General features: G+C 39.9%; 1 protein-coding gene across 2 annotated transcripts in view; it reads left to right on the forward strand.

Moving 5' to 3' along the window:
* LOC150090485 (murinoglobulin-1-like) overlaps positions 1-25,251 on the forward strand; it is a 257,749-nt gene that overhangs the window by 29,039 nt on the left and 203,459 nt on the right. For both annotated transcript variants that reach the window (XM_090371163.1, XM_090371172.1), the window contains exons 3-5: positions 10,318-10,475; positions 20,145-20,342; positions 23,907-23,962. In XM_090371163.1, the coding sequence (XP_090227289.1) occupies positions 10,318-10,475; positions 20,145-20,342; positions 23,907-23,962 (412 nt within the window). The remainder of the gene's footprint in view (positions 1-10,317; positions 10,476-20,144; positions 20,343-23,906; positions 23,963-25,251) is intronic.

Consider the following 25,251-nt stretch of genomic DNA (forward strand, 5'->3'; position numbering starts at 1 on the left):
TCTAGGTCTACGTGTGATGCAACCACTTGTATTGGATTTCTGTTAATTTTAATTATTCTTTTTTTTTCCTTCATTTTTATGAAATTCACTGACTTCTCATGGTTGAATTTTAATCCTATCGAACTTATGTATTCTTACAGCTTGTTCATTTAGCTTTGGACCTTCTATGTGGTGTGTATCTTCCATTCCTACAAATAATGTGGGAATTCATAGTAACGTTTAATAGTGTTTTCATAGTAATATTTAATACAAAATCTTTTCCACATGAAGTATTTTAATTAATTTATGGCGATGCAAAGGAGTATTGGTACAATTAGACCAAAATAATTCCAATAACTAAAAAGATTGGCTACATTACGATTTCAATATCGAAATCCGTCTTCAGGCGTGAATTTTTGGGTTCTTTAAAATTATTACAAAAAGAAGTTAACAACGGTTGTCAATACATGACATGACTAAGCTGAAGTATTCTTTCAAAATATAGGGAAATACTTGGAGGCTTCTATTATTATATGTCGCCCTAACATCCATAAATATGATTTACATCTGTTGTTTTTCGTTTATTGCTTCGTGGATTTAAAAAGCGTCTGCAAAAGGTTAAATGTAGTTGATCTTTCGACCCCACTTCTTTTGCCTCTTTCCATACCATTTTCTTTTGAATTAGCTTAGTAATGTATTGTTTCCACCCATACCATGAGTTGGTTGGTATGGCGCCACTTGGTTTGCGCCGGTTCCAACGGATCCACATCCTTCCTAAATAGAGGCCTTCACTACTGTATGCATTACTCACGATGAGGCCTAACCATTGCCTTATACAGCGGAATAATCACCACCTTATCCCTGATAGCAAACTTTCTGTATATCATTGACCAAACACCATAATATGTCCTAGGAGCCCGTCTGCACTGCTGCTCAGAGAATTTCATGTGTGACTGCAGAATTATTTCCAGGTATTTTTCATTATCCACTACCCCAAATGTGGTAACACATAGTTGGTGGGTTATTACAGATGTTTATCTCGCAGTATAGATGTTTGCACATTTCCATAGTCTATAGGGACTGCGTCTGAACTCAGGGATGCCTTCATTATAATAGCTAATGATCCTGGCCAATGTTGATGCTTCCTTCAACATAACTGGACAGATTTCATTAGCTACTGTTATTATGTTCAATTTTAGTGCTTTTTATAATTCCGTTTCACCTCAGTATCCCAGCTAGAAAAGTTTCTGTATATCATTAACAAAACCCCATGAGCTGTTCTGGCACCATGTCTGTACTGTCAGAGAATTTCGTATCTAACTGCACAATTATCCCTAGGTCTTTTTCATTCTCCATTACCCTCAGTGTAGTACCACACAGTTGATAAGTTACTCATGTGCAGTACCTTGCATTTCTCAATGTTAAACTTCAACTGTCATTTCTCAGCCCATTGGTCCAATTTTCTTAGATCTGTTGCAGTAGCTCACCCTGATTACTGTCATTGATCAGCCTGCAAACTTTTATATCATCTGCAAACTTTTGCATTAAGCCTGATTCGTGAATTTAAAATACACCGATGAGCCAAAACATTATGACCACCTATACAGTGGTCATAACAGTGGAGGACCAACACCAACAACATTATGACCACCTATACAGTGGTCATAATGTTGTTGGTGTTGGTCCTCCACGTGCAGCCAAAACAGCTCGTACCCGGCGAGGCATGGACGCTACAAGATTTCTAAATGTGTCTTGTGGTAGCTAGTACCTACATGTAACCAGCAGATCCTTTAACTCCAGTAAGGTCTGTGGTTGAGACGCCGCAGATCGGAGTTGCTGTTCCAACACGAACCACAGATGCTCGATGGGATTGTTGTCTGGGAAATTTGGAAGCCAGGGCAATACCTTGAAGTCTTCCTCGTGTTCCGCAAAGCAGTCTCGAACAATTCGGGCGATGTGGCATGGCGCATTATCCTGCTGAACGACGGCATCGCCAGAGGGGAAGGCCGTTGCCATGAAAGGGTGTACCTGGTCAGCAATTATGTTTAAAAATCAAATCAAATTGTTTATTACGGTCACTCATAATGATTACATCTACCCATGTGATTTCTGTCTGTAAATTGTGTGTTTTCTGGTCGATTTGCCTGTTTTGCTGGACGAAAAACCCCAGTTTCTGGGGAAAAAAACCTTTCGATCTACGCTTGAGACCGACGAACTCAGCCACGGAGTGAAAAAAGCCCATTATAGTTCCTCGCGTCATCGACGGGATTCGAACCCGGGCGTTTTCCACCCGGTGTGGGGAGGACGGTGACGATACCACTGTGCTATCCGCGCAGACTAGCAATGAAGTTTAGGTGGTAGACGTCAGAGTGCCCGGCACATGGATGACTGGACCTAGGGTATCCCATCAGAACATCGCCCAAAGCATGACACCGCCGCCACCGGCTTGTTTTCGTCTGACGGTGCATCCAGGCGCCATCACTTCCCGAGGTAAACGACGCACACGTAGCCGGCCGTCCACATAGTGCAACAGGAAACGTGATTCATCGGACCAGACGACCTTCTTCCAATCACTCACGGTCCAGTTTCGATGCTCGCGTGCCCATTGTAGGCGTTGTCGCCGGTAAACCACCCCATTTTCAACAGGTTCGTAGGGCCTGTTTAAATAGGGGAGGCTGCATTGAAATTGGAACCTGTTGAAAATGGGGCGGCTGCGTAGCCGCTCCATTTTCCACTGGTTCGATATACTGTGTGTTGTGACACATTACTCCCGTCACCAGCTTTCCAATTACCAGCGAGTTGCGCCACAGTTGCCCTTCTGTTGCCGTGTACCATCCTGGAGAGCCTTTGCACACCTCGAGGTATGCAAAGGCCAAAGGTCGTCAGCTGTGGTCGTCCAACACCGCGCCGGCGGTTCATGGGTTTTTCCTCCGCAGACCACTTTCGGTAGGTAACTAACCACGGCTGACCTTGAGCATCCCACCAGCCGTGCCGTTTCGGATATGCTCTGACACAGTCGTCTGGCCATTACAATTTGGCCTTTGTCAAACTCGCTTAAGTCTGCTGCCCTTCCCATCTGAAGAACAAGAGTAACACTGATTAACGGAGCTCAGCATCAGGTGTTTTTTATACAGTGTCCCGACCCGCGCATGTGCCGTAGTTCACCTGCAGTTGCTTCGATTTGCATAACGGCTCGCTGGTCATAATGTTTTGACTCATCGGTGTATACCTTCATCAATAACTTCAATAAATGTTGAAAAGCAACAATGGGCACAGCACTGAACCTTGGCGGACTCCACTGATGACATTAAATCACGAAGGGCAGTGCCCACTGATAACCATTCTGTCATCTTCCACTAAACAATCCCAGTATCCTTAGTAGTAACTTATCTGCGCGGTAGCACGGTGGTATCGGCACTATCCTCCCCATACCGGGTGGTAAAGGCCCGGGTTTGAATCTGGTCGATGACGCAAGGAACTTTAATGGGCTTTTTTCACTCCGTGGCTGAGTTAGTCGGTCTCAGGTGTATATAGTAAGTTTTTTTCCTCCAGAAACTATGGTTTTTTGTCCAGCAAAACGGGCAAATCGACCTGAGAACAGACACAATTTACAGACATAATACATAAAATGGGTATATGTAAAAAATTACGAGCGGCTCTAATATAATGGTTTGAGTTTCTTAGTAGTAACTTGTCCTTAATGCCACATTGCTTCAGTTTCTACAGCAGTCTTATATGTGCAACAATATGAAAAGGCTTTCTAATATCCAAGTATATGATATCAAAATTATTTTTTGTATCGAGTTCCTTGGTTACTGCACAGTAACCAATCAGATTGGTTAAACAAGACGGCCCCTTAATAAATCTATGCTGTGACCGCAGTATAACTGCATTCCTGTACAGATGGTCCAGTATTACTTCTTTAAACAGTGACTCCGTTATTTTCCCTGGAACAGATGTTAAGCAAGCAGGTATGTAATTACTCATGTCACCTTTTGATCCTCATTTATGAATTGGGGATACATTCTGGCCTGTCCAGTCCATAGGGACCTTCCCTGAATCCAAGGATGCTCTCAGAATTATGGCTCAAGGTTTGCTTACCTCCTTTGCTGCCTCACTTAATATGACTGGGGCGCTTTCCTTTCAATTAACACAAAGTCATTTAGCTCTCCATTGGAGTTTGATAAACTTATGGCATCCCCTTCCCTAAACAATTCTCCATGTGGCAATGCAGATGCAAAATACCTATTCAATTTGTCAGAAAACTGAGCAGGGTCATCAACAGTTAACAAATTGTCATCCAGTGGCCTAATGTGATTGAATACTTCCTGCTACTATTAAAATATAAGTTTAGAAGTCTTTGATGAGTTGCTTTCCATTCTTTGCCAGAGACTTCTCATAATCTACCATAGCTTGCCTAACCTTCTTTATAACTTGATCACAGGCTAATTATATATAGTTTTTATATACCATAGGTTCCTGATATGCATCGCATGTAAATTATATCTACCACAGGCTTCTGAATTTACATGCATCCCGTGTACTTTCCTTCTCTGCCACATATCTCAATAGTTCATCTAACATCCATTTAGGTCTAAGCCTTGAGCAGTGTTTCTTCATTGGTATGGAAAGCCTTGAAGCTGCTATGATTACTTCCACGAATGCTTCCCATTTAGAATTTGTTGCTGGTAACCTCATCAGTTGGTCCCACTGCACACAATTTAAAAACTGTGTGAGACTGCTGTAGTCGCCCTTACGAAAGCAAAAGCCTTTCCCGTTACTCTGGACAGTATTTATGTCTTTAATTAGTAATACCGTAATCGCTGGGTCTTTTACCTGCAGATTCTTCATGTATGAAGAATCACTGCCGATAACCAGATCAAGAGTATTGTTTCCTTTTGTGGCCTCTCTAATATGCTGCTGTAGAAAACAATCTTCCAATAAATCTACAAAAGTCTTGCTGGTGTTGTGACAAACCTACGAATTCCAGTCAACAACTGGAAAGTTAAAATCTCCCATTATAAGGCCTTCGCATTTACTAGACCACTGTATTTTCTGTACAGCTGTTTGGCATACACATCGCAGTCATCAGGCCTTCTCTCACTCACTTCTCCTCTCAATTTTGTTTTCCCAGTGCTTATGTCCCACCAAACTGACTCAACATTGCACTGGTCACCCGTGTCTATACTTGATCATTACTCATGAATCAGATGAAACGATAGGGCTCAAAGTACTGGAACCACTGGTAGATAGTTACCATACAGTTGTTAATTAGGAATAGATGTAACAATAGTTAAAGGTAACGACCAGGATTTAATTTTAGAAAAGGGGACTAACGGTTTTGTTAAGGCGCTACATGCCATCGATCAATTGGGCTGATTGCAGAGGGCGAGTAACACATTAAAATTATGGAATACCTTCAAAGCAATAATCATACAAGCCATAAACTCACATGTACCTTTAAGAAAATATACCACGAGGTGGATGCTGAGATGGATGAATACTGAGCTGGCTAGTTTAATAGAGCAGTAAAGATGGCAGGGGAAAGTTACAGAGAGATGAAAAGAATTTAGACCGACGACAGCTACAAGCTTATCTGTAACGGTACTACAGAAAAGTAGTTGCAGTTGCTTGCATATACCGAGTAATTTTGAGAGAGTCGTCTATTGAGGTTAATTATTACGGCAGTATTAGACTCAAGAGAGATTCCTTTGGAGTGGAGAAGGGCCAACATATTGCCAGTACATAAAGATGGTTCTGAGATTTAAGTCAGTAACTACAGACCAGTTAGTCTAACTTCAATGGTAGGGAAAATCTTAGAGGCAACGATGAAGAGTGCAGTAGGGACATTTAATTAGAAATGGCATTCGGAATTACACACAATGTGGTTTTGTTAAGCTAAAATCATGTTTAACTTGGTAAGTTATTTTGACACAGTTACATATGAGCTAGATGTAGGGAACAATCTCGACATTGTTTATTTCGATTTAGCAAAGCATTTACGGTCAAAGATTCTAAGATGGATCGCAGGGCAGAAAGCAGAGGGTTGTTAATAATAGATCTTCTTCAGATTGGTATACATCAGAAGTGGGGTCCCAAGGATCTTTTCAGTGCCAAGCAGTGTCCTTCCTAATGACGCGAACAGGCTTCAAGGATGGTCAGAAAAGTGACAGCTATGTTTGATGCAAAAAATAATGCACTCGGGGAACAGCAACACTAAAATAACTTATACACTTTACTGGTTATGTTAAAATTTTCTATGTTACGATACCTGCAGATATCAAGTTCTCTGAGCAGTGTAAACAGGAGACCAGGAAAGCCCATTGTGTCCTATCGATGATTTATCGCAACAGCTTGTAGAGATAGGGAGTCATAATCCACTGTATAAAGAAATTGTAAGACCGCACTTGGAATACTGTGTCCACGTATGGAGACCACATCGACCATTTCTAAAAAAAACACAATGAGCTTGAAAGGGTGCAAAGACTGACAACTCGCAAGGTGAGATCAGGTAAAGGTCAAACGTACCAGGAAAGACTTCATCTGATTATATGCGCTGCAGAGATAGAGAACCAGACACCTTAGAGGAAACTTGATCAAAGTTTATAAGGATCTGAGAGGGGACAGTAAAATGAAAGAAAGAGAAATTTTCACTGTTATAATGTATTCCAAGACCTAAAGGCCATAAATTAAAATTACTGTGGAAGCAGTTTAGGATGGATTGCCTCTGCGGGTGGTTGAGGCTGACAGAGTGAAATTTAAACTGGATAGTTATCTACGTGAGGAGCGAAGTCAGTTTTTATCTACTTTTTTATATACCTTCTTTTATATTTTTATTATTTTGATTTATTTATTATTATTTCATTATTTTCTTATTATTGTTGATTATTATTCTTTTATATTTTTTTCATTCTTTTTAATTATTATTATTTTTTTAATTATTATTATTTTTTGTTTATTTAGTTATTATTATTATTTATTTTTTTGGTCGTTAAAGCAATAGCCTTTAGCTTCCTTGCATTATATGGCTAATACTAATCTAATTAAAGTAACCTTTATTTAAATTAACTTAATCTTCTTCATTGCTTTTTTCGATACCGTGCGTTAAAGTTTCTCTTTTCTGCCATATTCCATTTGATTTGAATGACTTTACCAGTTCCACTCCCATTAGTTACCGTCACCAAGAAAGTTATCAATATGGTTGATAATTTTTCTTTTCTACTATGAGCCTAAGAGAATTTTTCATTGCACTCAAAGCTAAGAACTTCTCATAATGTTCCTCAGAATTTCTAAGCGCCCAATTAGCTTTATATTTACCATAGGACTCAGGATCTCTTGATAATCAGGCTTAGTATATCAGGCTTAGTGTCGAAGTTTGCAGATGATACAAAGGTTGGCAGCGTTGTTAAAGACAGTAATGGCAGTATGCTACTGCAACAGGACTAGAAAATTTGGGCAGATGGGCTGAGAAGTGGCAATTGAAGTTCACCCTTGACAAATGCAAAGTACTGCACATGGGTAGAGGTAACCCCAGAGAAACGTACCAACTGTGTGGTACTACACTTAAGGTGGCAGAAAATGAAAAAGACCTGGGAGTAATCGTGCAGTCAGATATGAAGTTTTCTGAGCAATGCAGACAGGCTGCCAGGGCAGGTCATGGAGTTTTGTCAATGATATATAGGAATTTTGCTAGCAGAGACAAGGAGGTGATTATTCCTTTGTATAAGGCAATGGTCAGCCCACATCTTGAGTACTCCATACAGATCTGGAAGCTTCGTTTTAGGAAGGACCTGTAGAGTTGCCAGAACAAGTACAGAGAAGGGCAACAAGATCGGTGAGGGGAATGAAGGGATCCTCTTACCAAGAGAGGCTTAAGTTCTGCAAATTGCTGCAGCTGAAGACTAGGAACCTGCGAGGTGAGGTGTATAAGGCCTTGAGTGGGTTGAGCACGCTGAATTCTGATGGGATTCTTCCACTTGTTCAGATTACGAACCTAAGGGGGCATAAATTCAAATTGAGGAAAGACAGATGTGCGGAAATTTGCCTTTAGCCAGCAGGTGGTTAATTGTTGGAACAAACTTCCATCTGTCGTTGTGGAAGTTGATAGGTTAAATAAATTTAAGGAGGAACTGGACAAACATTTAGACGGATTTGTTTTGTAATTTTTTTTTTTTTTTTTTGGCTGATGCTGCATAAGCTTATACACTTGCTTTCTTGCATCACATGCCACTACTACTACTACTACTATAATTTATAATCACTCTAAGAAGCTCTCCTCTTTGTCACTAGAATCATCCGTTCTTTAGACACCCGTTTTGTTTTCTCTGAACTGAATAATTCCCTTTTATTGGAACTACCTATCAGATCCGTAGTTTCTAAAATAACTCCGTGTATTCTATCTGGTTGTACTGAAAAGAACTCAGATGATGTCTAAGACCAATGTGAACTCCTACCCCCCCCCCCTTGAAAAACAGCTCTTTCTTTCTCTTTCCTTTGATAATATTTTGAAATAAACCAGACTTTAATACACTGTGTCACTGCTTTTCAGTCATTATTTTATTTTAAGATTGTTTCTATCTGATTAATGCCTACTAGTTACAAGATCAAAAATATTTCCTTCCCTTGTGGCATCTCTAACATGCTGACACACACACATGCATGGGGAAAGAAGTTATCCAGAAAATACAGAAATGTACTGCTACTATTCTGTTTCCAGTAAAGTACCCTTATAACAGTCATGTGGCCTATAACATTAGCATTAGTATTAGTAGAGGCATTTGATGCAAGAAAGCAAGCTTATGCAGCATCAGTCAAAAAAAAAAAAAACCCCCACTTCCACTTCACCCCTCTGTTCGTTCAAAATACCTGTCCAGCTGAGCCTTAAACTTATTTAGGCTATCAACCTCCACTACAAGGGATGGAAGTCTGTTCCACCAACCAACCACCCGCTGGCTAAAGGCAAATTTCCGCACGTCTATCCTACATCTGTCTTTCCACAATTTGAATTTAGGCCCTCTCAGGTGATTTTTCTGAGCTAGAGGAAGAATCCCATCAGCATTGAGCATGCTCAAACCATTCAAGGCTTTATACACCTCTATCAGATCACCTCGCTGGTGCCTAGTCTCCAGACACTGTAATTTGCAAAACTTAAGCCTTTCTTCGTAAGAGCACCCCTACAAACTCCTACTCCCATTTTTGTTCTCCAGTGCTCATGTTACACCATGCGTATTGGAAGAACAAAAATGGGAGGGTAAAGCATGCTACATTCAATGTGTGGAGCACCTTTTACACTTAAAATAATAACATCTTCTCTCCTGAGCTGGATATCATCATTCTTCTCTTTCTTGGTGATTCCCATCTACTTTTGACTCTCTCTCTCTCTCTCTCTCTCTCTCTCTCTCTCTCTCTCTCTCTCTCTCAGGATAACTCGGGAATTTTTATTTATTTTTTTTCTGCCTGGTGTAGCATAAGCTTCAGGCTTCCTTGCACCATGTAGCTAATAATAATATAAATAAAAGAGAAGGAGGAGTTATGCTTTTATTCGTCTCTCCTTCCTACACATTGATGTGGTATTATATTCAAATTCTGTATCAAGTATATCAGAATTACTTCATGTTTCTGATATATTTCTATTATGTCATTATGCATGTGTTGACTAATTCTTGCACCCATTATTGCATACAAATAGGTCTTTTATGTTCGCTGTTTCTCTAACACATCGTATGTAGTTACTTATAACAGTGCTTTCCTCCAAGAATTTTTCAGTTGAATATTAGAATAGTTTCAACATTCCCTGCATAGTTTTTCAGTAATTCCCGATTACTGTCCCGATTCACGTGGCCTTACAACCAGCTGCTGTATTCCCTGTACAATTTTCCGCCCACTTATATTAACAATATTGATGAAGGCATATCAAGTTTAGGATCTTAGTTTGCTGTTGATACAAAGATTGGCAGAGTGGTTAATGAGAGAAATCAGGGTATGTTACTGCAACAAGAACTAAAGAAATTAGACAGATGGGCTGAGAGGTGGCAATTGAGATTGAACATCGATAAATGCAAGGTATTGCATATGGATACTATTAATCTCCAAATGATATTCTCTACCTTGAGTTGGATCCTGGATACCACACACAAAATTTTTAGAGTTGTGTATGATTAACTATTTTGACATATTACACATGGGCAGATGAGAGTTTCCTCGGACGACCCTAATATGGCAATTCGAGTTTTTAGTTCTACTTTACTGAAATGTAATTAACGAAACAATAACTTTTTTACCTTCTTAGGCGAGTGATGTATATTGGTGTGTTAACTTTCCCTTTTGCCAACTGTGTAGGGGTTATCTATTCACCAGCCCATACTCTCTAGAGAAGGACAGCACACAGAAGTTATCGCTGAAAACGTTTGATGTGACGGAGACGGGCCTTGTAACAGTTCGCTTACGGAATGACAATCAAGATAAAGTGCTGTTCGATTCCACCACCACTATTGAAGGTAAGTGTCCAATCACAACTGCTGTTTCAGTCTTACACTGGTGTGCAAAACTTAAGGACCAACACTATTTCTAAAGGTTACAACCACAAAATCTTTACTTAAGGTACTCTTTACTGATGAGAGTAGATTCAATTTCAGCAGCGATTCTGGACGTCAGCTAATCTGGCGAGAGGTTGGCACACGGTATCACCCCGCAAACATCGCTGAAAGGGATCGATATGGCGGTCGAGGTGTTCTCGGAGAGGCGTTATCTTGGATGAATGTACACAACTCCAGATACTGGAAGGCGGTACTGTAACCGGTGCACGCTACTCTACTGAGGTAATCCTTCCCCATGTGCGTCTGTTCCAGGTGCCATTGGCCCCGAGGTCATGTTTATGGATGATAACGTCGCACCGCAGCTGTGATATGCTTTTGGAAAGTGAGGACATTGTTCGTATGGATTGGTCTGCCCGTTCCACCGATTCACACCCACCAGAAAACGTTCACCAGCTGAAGATGGCGCTGACAGAGGAATGGACGATGTTACCGCAAGAACTTATCAACAACATTGTTCTAAGTATGGACAGGCGGTGCAAAGCCTGCATCGACATTAGGGGTGGCCATATCTCCTACTGAAGACCACCTCTTCCCTTTGTTCCATCTGTGGCAGTGATGCATCTGTATCATGGCAGCCAGTGCTACGTTGACATTTTTGAATAAAGTCCCTCTGTACCATTTTTTTTTTTTTTTTCGTTGTTGTGTCGGTGTTATTTCCTTCATCATTTCTGTACCTCACGAGGCTCCTTTGGTATGCTTTTCCCATATCCAGGCCACATCTATGAGAAGCTACAAGTAAAAACCTGATGGGTCTTTAAATTTTGCACACCAGTGTACTTGTTTTACTATAGTCAGGCTCGATGCCGTCATCCTAATTTGGGTGTAAATTTTCTGGCGTATGGCTGCACCCATCAATTATATTTCAATCCGAAGAATTGAAGTCTTCACCGGTGACACAACCCAGTATTGCCAAATTATAAACTGATCAAGATGAAGTGCACTGAAAGCTTAGCTAATAATAATTATAATAATAACTAATGAAAATAATGCCAAAGTTATATTTTTTGATTAAATCATTATCTATTGTATCGAACGTGAGCCAGTTAATGTCAAAATCATGGATTACAGTAGCTGGCCATTAATACTTGTATAAATGGCCAGATACTGTTCCTTTATTTCGTTTCCCGACTCTAGCAACGAAAGCCTTTATAGCACCACTCAGTACCCTGACTAATAGGGCGAAATTACCATTCCAAAGGCTGTTATAAGCTTAATTCCAAATAACGATTACAACTGCAGTAAGAAATTTAGAGATTTATACTCATTTAGCAGCAACGCATAATAGTATAAAGATGGGTGAATCCGGTCAACATAACAAACTGGCGGTCATGTGGCGAACAAATAAAGCTCTTGTTACCGTTATTATCCGCAGGCCACAAGCGAAGTGTCCCATGCCATTTTACAACGTAAAAGTGGAATTCTGCTCGTATGAAGTATTAGTATTGGCAACATGATGCAAAAAAGCAAGGCATAAGCAGCACCATTCAATTAAAAAGAAAAACGTTCATTTGACAATTACTTCCAATAATTTGTCCAAACTTTCCTTAAATTTGTTCAAACTGCTCACCTGCACAATACCAAGTTGGTAATAAATTGTTGGAAGTATATTACAATTATTACCCTTTGGTTGAATGAAAATTACCGTAGCTATGTCCACCACCCTTTTCTAATTTAAATTTATGGCCCCTTGTATGCTTTACCCCAGAAAAAGTAAAGATGCTATCAGAATTCAGTTTAATTGGCCCTTTTAAAGCCTTATGCAATTCTGTTAGGTCACCATGCAGATGTCTTCATTTCTATGAAATTTACAGAATCACCGTCTTTCCTGGTAAGAATATCCTTTTGTGCCCGCAACTGATGTTAGCATTACTATTATAATGGCTGAATAATGAAAAAAAGCTCGATTTTTCTGCATCTGCTAAGAAAAAAAATCCATCCTTCATACCTTTCCCATTGTCGAAAAGGACCGGTCCAATTCAACTCTGAGCTTATCACGCTGTCCACCTCGCAAGCCCTTCTAGGTAATTCATTCCAGTGATCTATGACAATTTACCTTCGGGTAGATGACGTAACTTTCATGAGATTCAGCCACAAAATTTTGTACTTGGACCTCTTGATTCTTCTCTCTTGCCTGTGAAATTATATCTCCCTCTTTTATTTTACCGTTCCGTTCCGTTCCGTTCAGGACCTCGTACAGCTCTATCAAGTTCTTCCCCTTTCCCTAAGATGTCTAGTTACCAAGCTTTGTAGACTGTACTTTCTAAGCCGTTCTTCATATGGACATCGATTGGCATTCCTTGCCAATCTAGTTACCCTTTTCTGAACGCTTTCTAGAAGTTTTAAGTGTGGCCTCCAGACCTGACCAAAATATTCTAAATGCAGTCTCACCATCGTCTTATACAAAGGGACAATGACATCCTTTCCCTTCTTGCGAAGGTCCTGTATATCATAGACAAGACACCATGTGCCTTCCTAGCCGCCTGTTTACACTGCGAGGAAAGTTCCATGTCTGACTGAATCGTAATCCCTGAGTATTTTCGTACTAGATCACTTTTAACTCCATTTCCACTAGCTTGTAACTCCTAAATTTCTGTTCCCAAGAGATGCAAAACATTACATTTAGAAGCATTAAACTTCAGTTTCCATTTTTTCAAATCAACCAATCTAAGTCACTTAAAAAAAATTACCTGGGTCAGGTCGTTAACTAAATCACCAACAATCGTTGACAACTTCACCTGCACTCCCTCGTTAAGGAGAATAAATAAATAAAATCAGAAACAGATGTTGCCCCAACACCGATCACTGAAAGTGTTCATTTTCTACACTGATTTACCCTGAGGTATATCCATTTATCACTACTCTCTGTCTGCTGTCTTTCAGCCATCCAACAAAGGATCTTTCCTCTAACCCCAATTTCTTCCAGTTTATATAATAGCCTTTCACGAGGAATCATATCAAAAGCTTTACATATCAAGGTAAATAATGTCAAAATTGTTTCTAGCATCCAAACATTTTATGATTTCGTCATGATAAGCAAACAGATTGGTCACAAAAGATTTCCTCTTCAGGACGCCATGCTCTGATCCATTACTATTATATTCTTTGGACTGTATGATCCTTAGTAATAGGCTCGATTTTATCCACCACTGAAGTTAACTTCTGGTCTACATTCGTCCATTACGTCTTTTGCCCCTCCTTTGTAGATTGGGGGGGGGGCGTTTGTGCTTCCTCAATCCAGGGTATCTCCCTGAAAATGGTTGGTTGGCTGGTTGTTATAGGAGTTTAGGCGCATCAGAAACTTAGACCGTATTGCGGCGTATATAATATATCTGTAATGTGGTCTCTAAACCGGTGAGGGTACCATGTACCTTCGCTAGACATCGACTAACTCAGCCACTTTGTGAAAAAGACCCATAAAAATTCCTAGTATTATTTACGGAATTAGAAGTCAGGTGTTTTCCACTCGGTATTGGGATTACGGCGATTCAACCAACTGTCCTGCCCACAAAGATCCGGTCTAATGATGATTTCATTAACATTCTCAACTGAATGATGCATTCATGCGCAGCCTTACTTTCGTACAGCTTCAGCAGTTTTTCTCATATACTCTTCTGTGGGATGGCTATCACTTAATTTACAGTAATATGACTCTTTGTCACTGATCCCCCGTAGTTCGAATGATCTTTCAACTGTAAAGATCGTTGCAAAATACCTATTCAACTCATCTGCCACTTCTGCTGGGCTTTCTATGACTTTTCCAGTTCGATAAAGTAAGGGACTATCTAATTCCCTCTCTTACTTTTTTATATTCACTTACGGAAAGAACTGTCTCCATTTTTAGTTCTCTACGCTAGTGATTTCTCGTAATCAGCTTTTGCCTTACTCCCCCAGTGATTTTGTTACGTGTACGCTTATAATACTCATAACTCAGTATCTCACTATAGTCAATAACTGTCCCATACTTTTTTATTTAGCTCAATTAAACCCTTAACCTATTTGGTATTGGTTTATTTATTCTGGAAGCTACCAATACCAGATAGGTATTAGTAGCTTCCAGAATAAATCTCTTGAATACTTCCCATAATGATTTCGTATCCAACAGCTTATCGCTTTCACTCCACTTAAGAGAGCCCAGAATATACTTCTCTCCATTACAGTCCCCTCTCTTGAAATTGAAACCCTCCGCTTTCCACTTGACCACAGAAATCCCTTTGGTCACCACCCATTTTATTACATTGTACTCACTACTCGCTATTGGCTCCTGCACTGTCAAGTTTTGGATGCGTTTTGGTTCCTTGATGATCACCAAGTCGAGGATATTAGAGCCTCTTTTACTTTCTCTGACATATTGGAATAAATAACAAACATACAGGTTGCTCAGAAATCTGTTTCCCCCATGGTCTATTTGCCCCCATCCATGATATGTAATATTAACAGGGAGATTTAACTCGTCAATAATGATGCAATCACATTTGGCTGCCCATTCAAGTTGCTTATAGAGATTTTTCTCATACTCCTCAGAATCATTTGGTCTGTAACATACACCGACTGTCATCTTCCCTCTACTACCTGTGACCTTGAACCACACAGACCCTACGTCCAACTAAACAAGGTCACAGACAGAGACTCTACGTCCAACTAAACTTGATCTGACTCTGGATGAGGTCTGATACAGCTTGGGGAGGATACACAGTGTATTTGTTGGTACAGTAAATGCTAGGGGCACTGTAAATAAATTTGACGAATTTGAAGTACTGATTAAGTCATGAAATGCAGACATTGTGACATTGTAGGAATAGCAGAGACATGGGGTCATTCAGATATAACTGATGTTGAATTTGAATATGAGGAGTACATTGTATACAGGAAGGCCAGACAGGACAGGAGAGGTGGAGATGTTATGCTCTTAGTTGAGAAGAACATTAAATCTAAGGCAGTGCATCCAGTTGACGGGGACGAGTCAGTTTTGTGTGATATAAGCACTCGGAAAACAAAACTGAGAGTAAGAGTGTGTTATAGGCCCAATGATTGTGATGAGTATACCAAAGGGCTAAACAGGGCAATAGAGTGGTCCAGTAAATCAGAATGTCTTATAATGGAGATTTTAACTTTCCAGATGTTGACTGGAATTTGTGGGTTGGTCGCTGACACACTAGCAAGACTTTTGTGGATTTCTTGGATGACTGTTTTCTACAGCAGCATGTTAGAGAGGGAACAAGAGGAAGCAATACTCTTGACAGTAATTCTTCATGCATTAAAAAAAAACTGCAGGTAAAAGACCCACTGGGTGGCAGAGATCACAGTGTACTAATGGGAAACTTAATTAAGGACATAATTACTGTCAAGAGTAAAGGCTAAGGCTTTTGCTTTCGTAAAGGTGACTACATAGGTCTCAGACAGTTTTTAAATTGTGTGCAGTGGGACGAATTTATGATATTATCAGCAGCAAATTCTAAATGGGAAGTATTCAGGGAAGTAATCAGAGAAGCTACTAGGCGGCTTTTCATAAGAACAAAGAAATACTGTTCAAGGCTTGGAGACACCTGGCCTGGAGAACCATTGAGACACCTGGCGAGAAGAAAAGTGCATGGGAAGCATGGAAAATTGGAAGCATGGGAAGTGCATGGAAAATAAGATGCAGGATATTTCAGAGACTGCTGGGAATCATTGGGGTACAAGTAAACACATGGGTTGTGTTAGGGTAGCTAAGAAAAAGAACAGGTGCATGTATACTTGTGTGTACACCAATGCTAGGAGTTTAGTAAATAAATTTGATGAATTTGAGGTATTGCTCAAAACATCAAAGGCAGATATTGTGGGGATTTCAGAGACGTGGTGTCACACAGATATAAGAAATGCAGAACTGGAATTTGGGGAGTACAATGTGTACAGAAAGGATAGACAGGATAGGAAGGGAGGAGGGGTTATGCTATTAATTAAGAAACACATAAAATCCAAGGAAGTGAAGCCAGTCGACATCGCTGGACAGTGCAGTGTCGAGTCAGTTTGGTGTGACATAAGCATTGGGAGATCAAAATTGAGAGTAGGAGTGTGCTATAGGCCTAATGACTCTGATGAGTATAATAAGAAACTGTTCGGAGAAATAGAGTGGGCCAGTAAATCAGAGAGTCTTATAATGGGGGATTTTAATTTCCCAGATATTGACTGGAATTTGGGGGCTGGTCACTCACACAGTAGCAAGGCTTTTGTGGATTTATTGGATGATTGTTTTCTACATCAGCATGTTCGGGAGGCAACTAGAGGGAGTAATACTCTTGATTTGATTATCAGTAGTGATTCTTCATGCATTCAGAATCTGCAGATAAATGAACCACTTGGTGGCAGTGATCACAGTGTGCTGAAGTGGGAGTTACTCAAAGAGGTAACTACCATTAGGGGTAAAGGGAAGGGGTATTGCTTTCGTAAAGGCGACTACAATGGACTGAGACAGTATTTAAATTCTATACAGTGGGATCAACTGATGATATTGCCAACAGCAAATTCAAAATGGGAAGCATTCAAAGAACTTATCGTGGAAGCTACTAGGCTTTACATACCAACTAAGAAATATTGTTCAAGGTTTAGGCCTAAATGGTTGTCAGATGAACTAATGAGGCATATGGCAGAGAAGAAAAATGCATGGGATACATACAAATTAACACGTGACACGGATGCCTATGATAGATACAAGTTGATCTGTAACCAAGTTACAAAGGAGGTTAGGCAGGCGAAGGCAGATTACGAGAGATCCTTGGCAAGGGATGCGAAGAAAAACAGCAAAGAGTTCTTTACTTATGTAAACTCTAGAAGGAAGGGGATGAATCAGATTGGTCCACTTGAGATCGATGGGTCAACTGTTGATGACCCTGCTCGGGTAGCTAACAAACTAAATGAATATTTTGCATCGACATTCACACATGAGGAGTTATTCAGCGAGGGGAATGCCAGAGGTGTATTCAACTCTAGCAGTAAGCTAGAGAATCTTGTAATAACTGAGAGCAAAGTGGAGGAGAAATTGTTGAAGATAAACACAAGAAAGGCACCTGGGGTGGATGGGATCTATCCAGTTATATTAAAGGAGGCAGCAAAGGAGGTAAGCAAACCCTTAGCCATAATTATGAGAGCTTCCTTGGACTCAGGGGAGGTACCCATTGACTGGAGATGTGCAAATGTGACCCCAATTCACAAAGGGGGATCAAAGGCTGACACAAGTAATTATAGACCTGTGAGTTTAACTTCTGTTCCCGGAAAATTAATGGAGGCACTGGTGAAAGAAGCACTGCAGGATCATCTAGACAAGACTTCAGTTATAGCTAGGACACAGCATGGTTTTGTTAAAGGGAAGTCTTGCCTGACCAATTTGATTGGATACTATGATGCAGTCACAAAAGAACTGGATGCAGGGAATAACTTTGATATTATATACTTGGATCTTAGAAAGGCTTTTGATACTGTTGCACATGGAAGACTGCTGCACAAATTGGAGCAGTGTGGCATTGGAGGCAAGTTGCTGCTATGGATAAAGGGGTGGTTGAGGGGGAGAAGACAGAGAGTGGTAATCAATGGACACTGCTCATCGTGGACTAATGTTATTAGTGGAGTCCCTCAGGGTTCAGTATTGGAGCCTTTATTGTTTTCTGTATTTATAAATGATATTGATGATGGTATATCAGGCTTAATGTCCAAGTTTGCAGACGATACAAAGGTTGGCAGGGTTGTCAAGGACACTACTGACACTATGCTGCTGCAACAGGATTTGGAAAGGTTGAGCAGATGGGCTTCGAGGTGGCAAATGAAGTTTAACATTGACAAATGTAAAGTACTACATATGGGAAACAGCAACCCCAGAGCAACGTATCAACTCTGTGGTACTACACTGACAGTGGTAGAGAATGAAAGGGACCTGGGGGTGGTGGTGCAGGCAGATATGAAGTTCTCTGAGCAGTGCAGACGAGCTGCAAGAGTAGCTCATGGTGTATTGTCAATGATATATAGAAATTTTTCTAGCAGGGATAAGGAGGTGATTATTCCCTTGTATAAGGCAATGGTCAGGCCACACCTAGAGTACTGTATACAGGCCTGGAGGCCTCATTTCAGGAAGGATGTAGAGCTGCTGGAACGAGTACAGAGAAGGGCAACTAGATTGGTGAATGGGACAAAGGGGTTCTCTTACGAAGAAAGGCTTAAGTTTTGCAAATTACAGTGTCTGGAAACTAGGCACCAGCGGGGTGATCTGATAGAGGTGTACAAAGCCTTGAATGGTTTGAGCATGCTCAATGCTGATGGGATTCTTCCTCTAGCTCAGAAAAATCACCTGAGAGGGCATAAATTCAAATTGAGGAAAGACAGATGTAGGATAGATGTGCGGAAATTTGCCTTTAGCCAGCGGGTGGTTGGTGGGTGGAACAGACTTCCATCCCTTGTCGTGGAAGTTGATAGCCTAAATAAGTTTAAGGCTCAGCTGGACAGGTATTTCGAACGAACAGAGGGGTGAAGTGGAAGTGGTTATTTTTATTTATTTATGTTACTTTTTTTTTTTTTTTTTTTTTTTTTTTTTGGCTGATGCTGCATAAGCTTGCTTTCTTGCATCAAATGCCTCTACTAATGCTAATGCTAATGCTAATGCATATAAATTATAAGGTGATACAGAAGCCTATGGTAGATACAAATTAGTCTGTAAACAAGACACAAAGGAGGTTAGGCAAGCTAAGGCAGATTTATATGAAGTCTCTAGCAAAGAAATACAGCAGAGACTTCTATGCTTATATTAACTGTAGAAGGAAGGAGTTGAATCACATTGGGCCACTTGTTGCCTATGAGTTAAGTGTTGATGATCCTGCTTAGGTTGCGGACCAATTGAATGAATAAGTATTTTGCGTCTGCATTCACACATGAGGAATTGTTTAGGGAAGGGGATGTTAGAAATTTATCAAGCTCTACCAAGGATCTGAATGACTTTGTGATAACTGAAAATGAAAGTGGAGGACAAATTGTTGAGGATGGACATAAGTGCATGTATCCCAATCAAAATGTGAAAGCTTTATCTGCGCTTAAATTTTCATTTGACGTTCGATTTCGATCATGGAGTCAGCTCTTAATGAAGAATGAGCGCCAAGTCCTCGGCGCTCGGTCTTCAACAAGCAGAGCTGATCGATCGCTAAGCAAAACTTCAGCACTACATAAACTCCTATGAAGGCTAGAGAATATTTTATATGCTTTTACTGGAATAAGAAATATTCAAAATGGCTCTCCAATAGAAAAATATTATTTTAATTTTTGCTTTATAATATGTGTCATACGGCTGTATGCAACTATCAAATAAAATAATTTTTGTAAAATAATAAGAGGAGTTTACCTCAATATAGTACGTAGAACACTTCCGTATGATACTATCCAGAATTTCTGGAGAGTATCATACGGAAGTGTTCTACGTACTATATTGAGGTACACTCCTCATATTATTTTAAAAATATTAATATCAACGTAGAATGTATTGAGCATTACAGCTCTGATTCATACTATCAAATAAAACAATATAAATTTTTCTTTTATTTTCGTAATTCTGTTTAGGTCCCAATACGATGATTGATCTTCCAGTTCCAAATACACAAGAATCGCGCGGATGGATTGAAATTGAAGGGTCTTTCAACACTGAAGACAAATACAACATATCCGGAAAAAAAGAAATTCTCTTTACCGAGAAAGTTTCTGACCAGATTGTTACCTTCATTCAAACAGACAAGCCAATCTACAAACCCAGCCAAACAGGTAATTTCCATTTAATCATGAAAAGGTCCTTTCTGATCTTTTATATCTTTTATTAAATCACAACATCATATTTTGATGAATATAAGTGATATTCCGAAAATTCAGAACTTTGCCAAGCATTCTCCATATCAACTTACAAACTAACAAAGTCCTTGAATTTTAAAAAAAAAATGCTTTATTTAAAAAAAGTCCAAATAAATTGAAATCCCGCAGCGCCAAAATTACATTAGTTATTAGCTATAAAATGTTATTAGTATTTTATAGAACTACAACATAGCTAATAATATTAGCTATGTTCTAGTTCTGCTATATTAGTCCCATGACTTCGACAAAAGATTCATGCATTATGAGCTTCCTTGTGAGGAAGCTCATAATGCACAAATGGTAAGAATGGTATTACATTTGGAGGCGACTTCCATGACTGAACCTTCCACATATTTTTAAGAGCCATTTAGGGATCTGCGAAGTTTCTAGATACCACGGGATTTGGAAAAGGATTTATGATTCAATCAATTTCCATGACCTATAGGTTCAGAAACACGATCGCAAACACTAGTTCCTCATGTTCGGAAACACGAGTAATTCGGACAAATTTTGATCAATATTGATATTGTATTCATTTTTATAATTCTGTTTACCCTCCTAGCATTTGAATGCTGTCAAGGGGATGGATGTAATTTTCTTTACCTGATTAAATAAATGAAATGAGCAGTGGTTGAATAGACCGATAATTGGGATTCTGTCAGAAAAAGTACATGGGGTTTGGCAGACTTTAAGTGGACATCATTGAGATTGGAACCAAGACAACGTATATTTGTCAAATGAAAGAGGAAGTGTTTGGGAAGTTTAGATCTTTTCGCAGATACATCTCTTCTATTAGTCATGACTTACTACTGAATACATCACGAATTTTCATAATGTATTCAAATGTGGAAGGTGGGGAGGATGCCATATGAAATTGTTGTTGCTGTTTTTTTGGGTGTTTTACGAGAATTAGCGACAGCCATTCTGCATTTGATGCCATCTATATACCAAATCTCCTTCTTCTCTTATACTTCAATGTCCGCGGCGATTTTCTCTGGTTCCTAGAATCTCTCCTATCCAAGAGGACCCTTGTGCTAAAGATTGGAACAAAGACCTTCCAGCGTCACATAACTGCTGTGTGCCTCAAGGAGGGGGGGTCCTGTCTGGGGAGTTCTTTTCACGGAAATCATGGTGCCGTTTGTGGCGGCCAACAAATGCAATTGGATCACATATGCTGACGATGTCAAGCTCCTTACTAGGATATCGCCATCCGACTCGGCAGCCGAAACCACTCAACAAATCGATAATAAACTACAGGACATAGCTATCTTAATGCTTTCAACCTCCAAATTAACCCCCTAAAATCGGCACAAATAATTTTTTACTAAAGGGGAGCCCAACAACGTTGGAGGCTGTGCTTAATGGCTCCTCAGTTACAAGTGTTCAAACGCACAAAGATCTGGGGGTCGTTTTCGACTCCAAGTTATCCTTCAACGATCACATAAACCTCATACATTCGAAGCTGACTTCACTACGCTGGGTCGCCAAACAACAGCTGCAATCGTATCAAACTTATACCCGACAATACTGTATGCTTCAGAGATATGGACCTCGGCTGCCGAATCTAACATTAAAAGAATATTCTCTGCCGAATTCTTGCTTCTAAAATGGGCTAACACCAAATTCCACCTTCCCCCAGCTCTCAGATCAACGCAGTTAGCATATGCCCGGGCGCCTCCGTAGTCAGGTGGGCAGGACGACACGCTTCTTGATTAGACCGGGGTTCGAGCCCGTGACTACCAAATACGGACGATGCGGAAAGGTCAGAGAATGACCACCGCATACCCATAGCAATATGGCCTTAGTTGCTAATGTTCCTAAAAACCAAATAACAACAACAACAGCATATGCCCTTCAACTGCGCAGGCTCCGATCCTACATCGGAGAAAGAAGGCGGCTGTTCATCATCAAGATGGCCAAAGGTAAAATTACAAAGCCGAACTTCTGAGATCACTGCTCTTGGCGCATTCCTCCCCCTTATCTCCAGTCATCAGCGCAGCTGCGCTAGCAAACCATAACTGGCTAGTACTAACCGGCAGATTCCTGCCAAAGCAAATGCTGCCCTCACTGCAAGTGATCGACGGGGACCTCCAGAAGTGGTCAACAAAAGGAAGGGAGTACTCGTCGAACTGAAAATGTAGAACTGTGCTTTGTTGCCTTCCAATAATCTGGATTTATGTAACATATATGTTTTTCTCATGCATATCTCTTTTGTAAATATGTATTGTTTGTATATCATTCTGCAATTAAAGATTCTATTTTATTATATTCTAAGATTGGATCTAGCCATGTTGTACATTATAACCTCAAAAGACATCAATTATAGTGTATGATGGAAGAGATGGGGGAATTTGCGGGAGCTTTTCTCTGGAGACTAAACAGGGGTTCCATCATTTCAAGACTCTAATAAGCAATTAATGAGCGCCATCTACCACTTAGCATTGCCTGGTAACACAGAAGGACGGCATTCCTCCGTGTGGTGTGGATGCCAAACTCGACGCTTGCTTAGTTGGTTTGGACTTGGGTCGTTTCCTCCAGTATACTAGGTGCAGTATTTCATGACTTGCACACGGGGGTTAATAGCAATCCCGCCATCGTGAATGTGCAAGAAGAGGATTTGGTTGTCACAGACCAACCAGACATCGCAGAAATTAAGTCCACTTGATTTGTGTGGCGCCTGAATATCAGTTCCATCAATGTTTTCGAATCCCAGCTGGCAAGCCCAGCTGGCAAGCCCAGCTTGACATACCAGAGAGAATGTCTGCGACAGCTACAAAGACCTATATATATAGCAGGTTTTGCTATATACCTTATATATGAATATATTTTATAGTGTTTCCTGGAAACAATGTTTCCAGAAAACACAAAGGGAGTGCACGCTTGTACTTCCAGCGTTTGATGACTCGGCTACGCCTGCCATTTTTAATTTTTTGTTGATATTTCAGGATGACCACACGGTTAGAGAAATTCATAAGACAGAGAGAATACAAGAGAGCACTGTATTTTTGTGGTCAGTTTGAACCAAGGTGCACGACTCGGCTACGACGGCCTCATTTATCGAATTGTGTATATATTAAATTTATTGTATGTATGTTTTTATATACAGTATATACATTTATTTCAAATAACCTCAAGAAAAGTGTAAATCAACAAATAATCCATCTGTAAATTATTGCATTTCTGTTTAAATAATCTATTCTTAGCCTTTTCTAAATTGCCATGTTTCAGTTTCATTATCAGCGCCGGTCGTTATAATGAGCTCTTCATAATTGAAATGATTACGTTCACCGTATAAAAAAGTGATGAAGTTTAGGTTATTTAAGGTTTAGATGGTGGTAGTCGTATTTTTCATTCTTCAGCACTCTTACCATTCTTGAAGTTCTCTGAATTAGGTACAATATATTATAAATCCAACTGTTTTCACGCAAAAATACTACTATTACGTGATTTAACCACCTTGTTTTACTTTTTTTTTTACAGTCAAAATAAGAATACTCCCAGTGTTGCCAACTCTAAAGCCTGTTGATGAAGACATGGTGAGTAGAGAACTATTTAAAACACCTTCTTCCTCTTAAACTGAAATTTGATGCCATCATAGTTACTTATTATTTTCATCTTATCTGGATTAACCAGATAAGATGAAGAATGCAACCTGACTTATTTCGTTCTTCTGCTATTACGTGACTAAAAAACTTCGTGCGGATTTTTAGGGGAAAATTAAAATATACATAAAAATAAGAACGAAAAGATTTTACTCAGAGGGGGGGGGAAGTAATGGACAATACTATCGTAATTTCACCAGAAAATCAATAAAATCTTCTGTATATGAAATCGGGTCTTCGATGTGCGTAGCATATCGAAGTTCCTATTTCGATAATTACAGGATGATAACCAGTGATATAATCGGGTTTGTTTGTTTTTTTGTTGTTGTCATAAGCCATTTTTTCGTTGCAACGTCAACACCCGATTCAAAAATGGCTCATTATTGCAATGCGAAAGCAGCGACAAGAAAATTTATAGCCTCCGTAGTTCGATGTGAGTTTACATAAACTCACATCGAACACTATAATTGATCTAATATTCGATGTGAGTTTATGTAAACTCACATCGAATATTAGATCCCCCTTGTACTCTGACATGTTGGAATAAATAAGTCATCCAGATTGCTCAGAAATCAGTTTGCCCATTGTGTATTGTCCGTCCATGCTTTCCAATCTATACGAGGTAGATTGACATTAACACGGCATATCCACTTAATACTTTTAGCATTAGTAGAAGCATATGATGCAAGAAAGCAAACTTATATAGCGTCAGCCAAAAAAAAAAAAAAAAAACCCATTCCCGTTTCACTCATCCATTCACTCCAAAAGTTGGAGTGAATGGATGAATTTATTTAAGCTTTCAACTTCCACAACGACAGATGGAAGTTTGTTCCAGCAATCAACCACCCGCTGGCTAAAGGCAAATTTCCAACACATCTCTTTTACAACAGCCTTTCCTCAATTTGAATTTATGGCCCCTCAGGTGCGGAATCTAAGCAAGAGAAATACTCCCATCAGCATTCAGCTTGCTAAAATCATTCAAGGCCTTATACACCTCAATCAGATCACCTCGCAGGTACCTAGTCTCCAGACGTTGCAATTTGCACAACTTAAGTCTATCTTGGTAACAGCAATCCTTTGTTCCACTCACTAATCTCGCTGCCCTTCTCTGTACTCGTTCTAGTAGCTAAACATCTTTCCTAAAATGAGGCCTGCCGACCTGTATGCAGTACTCAAGGTGTGGCCTGACCATTGCCTTATTATACAACGGGATAATCACCTCA

This window comes from Mastigoproctus giganteus, chromosome 1 (assembly GCF_048544385.1).
Source record: "Mastigoproctus giganteus isolate SK-2022 chromosome 1, ASM4854438v1, whole genome shotgun sequence".
In the NCBI taxonomy this organism is placed as follows: Eukaryota; Metazoa; Arthropoda; class Arachnida; order Uropygi; family Thelyphonidae; genus Mastigoproctus; species Mastigoproctus giganteus.